The sequence below is a fragment of the Lipotes vexillifer genome, unplaced genomic scaffold (assembly GCF_000442215.2).
Source record: "Lipotes vexillifer unplaced genomic scaffold, Lipotes_vexillifer_v1.1 scaffold253, whole genome shotgun sequence".
In the NCBI taxonomy this organism is placed as follows: domain Eukaryota; kingdom Metazoa; phylum Chordata; class Mammalia; order Artiodactyla; family Lipotidae; genus Lipotes; species Lipotes vexillifer.
In genome coordinates this window covers 277485-281192 of record NW_006780322.1, presented here as the reverse complement: position 1 = coordinate 281192, position 3708 = coordinate 277485, and the positions used below count along the sequence as shown (strand labels likewise).

At 46.2% G+C, this 3708-nt stretch overlaps 1 protein-coding gene across 1 annotated transcript in view; it reads left to right on the top strand.

Moving 5' to 3' along the window:
• Nucleotides 1-626: 626 nt before the first annotated feature.
• Nucleotides 627-3708, top strand: part of ALMS1 (ALMS1 centrosome and basal body associated protein) — a 236820-nt gene continuing 233738 nt past the window's right edge. The window contains exons 1-2 of the mRNA XM_007453424.1: nucleotides 627-650; nucleotides 1289-1750. Of these exons, the coding sequence (XP_007453486.1) occupies nucleotides 627-650; nucleotides 1289-1750 (486 nt within the window). The remainder of the gene's footprint in view (nucleotides 651-1288; nucleotides 1751-3708) is intronic.

Genomic DNA, 3708 nt, shown 5'->3' with positions numbered 1-3708 from the left:
AAATGGTAAAGCTTTACAGAATTACTTAATGATAGTGTCAGTGAAATGTGTGACCCTGTTACTGGAGAGGTACATTGGAATTTCTCAAGTCAGAAATATAAAATCAAGCAATTTTTTTCCCATTACAGCCATAGCTCTCCACCAGGGAAAATCTTCAATCTACCATAAAAAGAATTGTATTTGTATGTACTCACAGTTCATTTAGAGGTGTTCAAAGGAGCACTGAGGCTTTGGGCTCCAGTCCATATTCTATCTTTATAGTTTTACCAGGATTGAGTCATTGGCAGATAGGACCTACATCCTTGGCAATACCCCTAATTTATGCCACCAATGTTGGTTGCCAATTTATCTCTGCTTTTGTGGGTAATACCGTGAAGAATTTTTTGCTGGACTCCACTTTAATTGTGGCTATCTCCTTAGATAATAGCAAAGGATCTCAAGATTCTTTAATTTGCCATTCATTTCATAGGAGTTCTTAAGTTCTTAAGTTCTTCTTTTTAAAGCATTTTGAAATCATTGACTAACCCCCAAATGTAGGTACTATCAGTATAAATATTTGCTCTTTTATCCTTTTTTAGCTGATAGGTCTGGGCAAAGGCAACTAGTGGACTTACAGAAGGCCTGGGATGGCATTGCCAGCCCCTTACGAGGTAAGAGACATTGGGCAAGTTATTTTTCTGAGGCTTAGATTCTTCAAATACAAAATGGTAATAATACTTGTCTCACAGAACTGTAAGCATTTAATGTTACTGTACAATAATCAACAAATAATACCTACCACTAAGTCCTTCATATTGGTTATCTCCCTTAACTATCACAACCATCCTATGCGAGGGCCTACTACCTCATTTCACAGAGGCTTAGTCTCACTGCTGTTAAGTGGCCATGTTTGGATTCAGTCCCATCTTTCTGATACCAGAGCCCAGTTCTTACTTAACCCTCTACTACTGCCTCTGACACTTTTCCACTGTTAGGTTCAAGTGCCCATGATACAGCCTGTCATACATTAGGCACTCAACCTTTAAAAATTTATAATTTGCAGGTTTGATAATTTTGGGTTTGTCCGAGGGTCTGATCGTCCCTCTGTGCAGGGGCAAAATTCAATTTTGGCCCGGCCCAGCCGAGGACTAAATTCTCCCCTCTTCCGACAGGAGCCCAGTCCGGGTTTATTGTGAGCTTACAGTACTGTGAGCAAGATCCCATCTCGTGACAGGGGCGAGGCGTCAGCGTCGCCTGTCAGCAGCTCCGCCCCTCTGAACTTCCCGCTGTCCCCGCGGGGCACCCTTAGCAACACGCGCGCGCACTCCCTGCCCCGACCAGTCCGCGCTACGCCGGCGGGAGGCGTCGGCGGTCTCAGCGCCTGCGCGCGGCCACAACCGCCAGTAGGCTCTCTTCCCCTCCCTTCCCTCCCCCCTCCCCTCTCCTCCTCTTCAACCTCCTGGAGCTAGACGCCAATGTGGACCTAGAGGACATACCGTGGCCAGGAGAGCTCGAGGAGGAGGAGGAGGAGGAGGAGGGGGCGGAGAACTTGGACGAGTACGAGGTGGTGATGGTGGAGGAGATGGAGGAAGAGGAGGGGCGGGAGCCGGACGCGGATTTTAACTACGAGAGCCAGCGTCGGGAGAGTACGGACGACGAGGAGGATGAGGAGGCCAAGGCCTGGCTGCAGGCGCACCCTGGCCGGACTTTGCCTCAGCCGTCGCTCCCGAGGCACCGCTGCTCGGAGGGCGAGCTGACCAGCCCGGGGAAGGTGAGCCGGGTCGGGGAGGGGTATGGGCCGTCGTCGGGCAGGGTGGTCCCTGAGCGCTTTGCCTGCTCTCCCTTGCGGGCTGCCTCTTGCTCTCTGCCTGTCATGGTGCCTGACAAATAGTACGCGTGCTTTTAAAGGCTTGTAGGGCCATTTCGTCTCCTAGGCCCCGACTCTTGCCCAGGCTTCTGGCCGACTACTCCAAGTCTCCTGTTCTTTCAGGCAAAGATCTCTCTTTTTTTCCTCCCCACCCTCCCTCTCTCCCCTGGGCTTTTTTAATTACTCCAGATGTTCAGAGGAGCCAATATTGTAGTTAAGAAACGCTCTGGGGAGGAGGTGGGCCTTATACCCTGAGGGAGGGGGAAAGGGCGTTGTAGGAGTGGAGACAGTGGTTGCCCAGGGACTATCTTGTTGGGGAGACAATTAGGAGATTAGTTTGCCTGCAGGGCGGGACTCCCCTTGAGGGAGCAGAGTGGATTCTGTGCACCCTGAGTAGTTAGTCTCTAGAGGCTTCTTGCCAACTGTGCTTCTCTGACCTCTCGTTTGTAGCAATAAAGGGGTCCCCAGCCGGTAGGAGGGGCTTAGAAACGCAGGAGGCTTAAGTTGCAGCTCCCAACTGTCTGGAAAACTAGAAAGAGCTGATTTTATGGTTGGCTCCTGAAGATCATTTTGAAAATAACTGCATTTAATTGATTCCTTTTCAGGGACAAAGGAAAGGTTTGCTATACGATTCGGATATCTAGTCATCAGACATTTATTAAATTTCTATTCTGTGAAAGGTACATTGTGGGGACAAAAAGAAACCTAAAGTTTATTGTCTAGGACTGCTCCTTAGACAAGATGTCAACTGTGCAGAGTAAAACAACAAGGTACAACAATTGAAAAGACAGAAGAAAGAATATATAGGCCTGTGCCGTTCAATACAGTAGCCATAGCAGCGTGTGGCTCCTTACATCTTAATTTGTTAAAATTAAATAAAATTAAAAATTCAGTGCTTCATGTTGTACGAACAGTGCTCAGTAGTCACACTTGACTAGTGGCTATGTAATTGGACTGTGCAGATATAGAATAATTTCATCACTACAGAAAGTTCTGCTGGACATTGATGCTGTAGACTGTTGATCATTAAAGAGTAATAGTTGTTGTTTTGCCTGGTAAATATTCCAGTCGGTGCTGAGTTCACTGAACATATATTATTGAGCATTCTTCATGGGCCACACATTGTGCTGGATGCTATGGAACCTTGGTGAACCCAAACATTTGTTGTCTCTGCTTTTCTAGTGTACGCAGTCTAGAGAGGGAGGCAGACAAAATTCAGTTGGGTCACAAAAATAAAAGTAAAATTGATATGTGCTAACATGCTTTGAAAACATTCAGTAAGGGAATCTGATCTTATCAGTGAAGCTGGGGAAAGCTTCCCTGAGGAAGTTATGACAAGCTGAGATCTGAAGACAGGTTACAGTTAACTAGGTGAAGGGAAAAGGAAGGAGCTTTGCAGCTGAGGGAAAGGCACATGGAAAGGTACTGTCGGTAAGAGAGAGTGTGGCATTTTCAAGGAACCAAAAGCCAGTATGGGTTGAGCAGAGACTTCAAGGCTTTGTGTGCTATGCAAGGGATTTGGAAGCTTTATCCCGGGAAGTCATTGAAAATGTTTTAAACAAAGGGGTATAGGATAAGATTTGTGTTTCAGAAAGATCACTTTGTAGCACAGTAGAGAACAGCTTTGACAGCAGGGTGGGGTGGAGAGCTGCAATAATAAGTCAGGGATGCTAATTAGGAGGTCATTGCAGTATTGCCAGGCAAATGATGATGATGGTGTTTTGGAATAAGGAAGTGTTGGTGGATATAGAAAAACGTAGACTGATTTGAGAGATATTTAAGAGGTAAAGTAATCACACTGATACACTAATTTTACATTATTTTTACACTAATAGTGGATTAGATGTGGAACACTAGGGAAA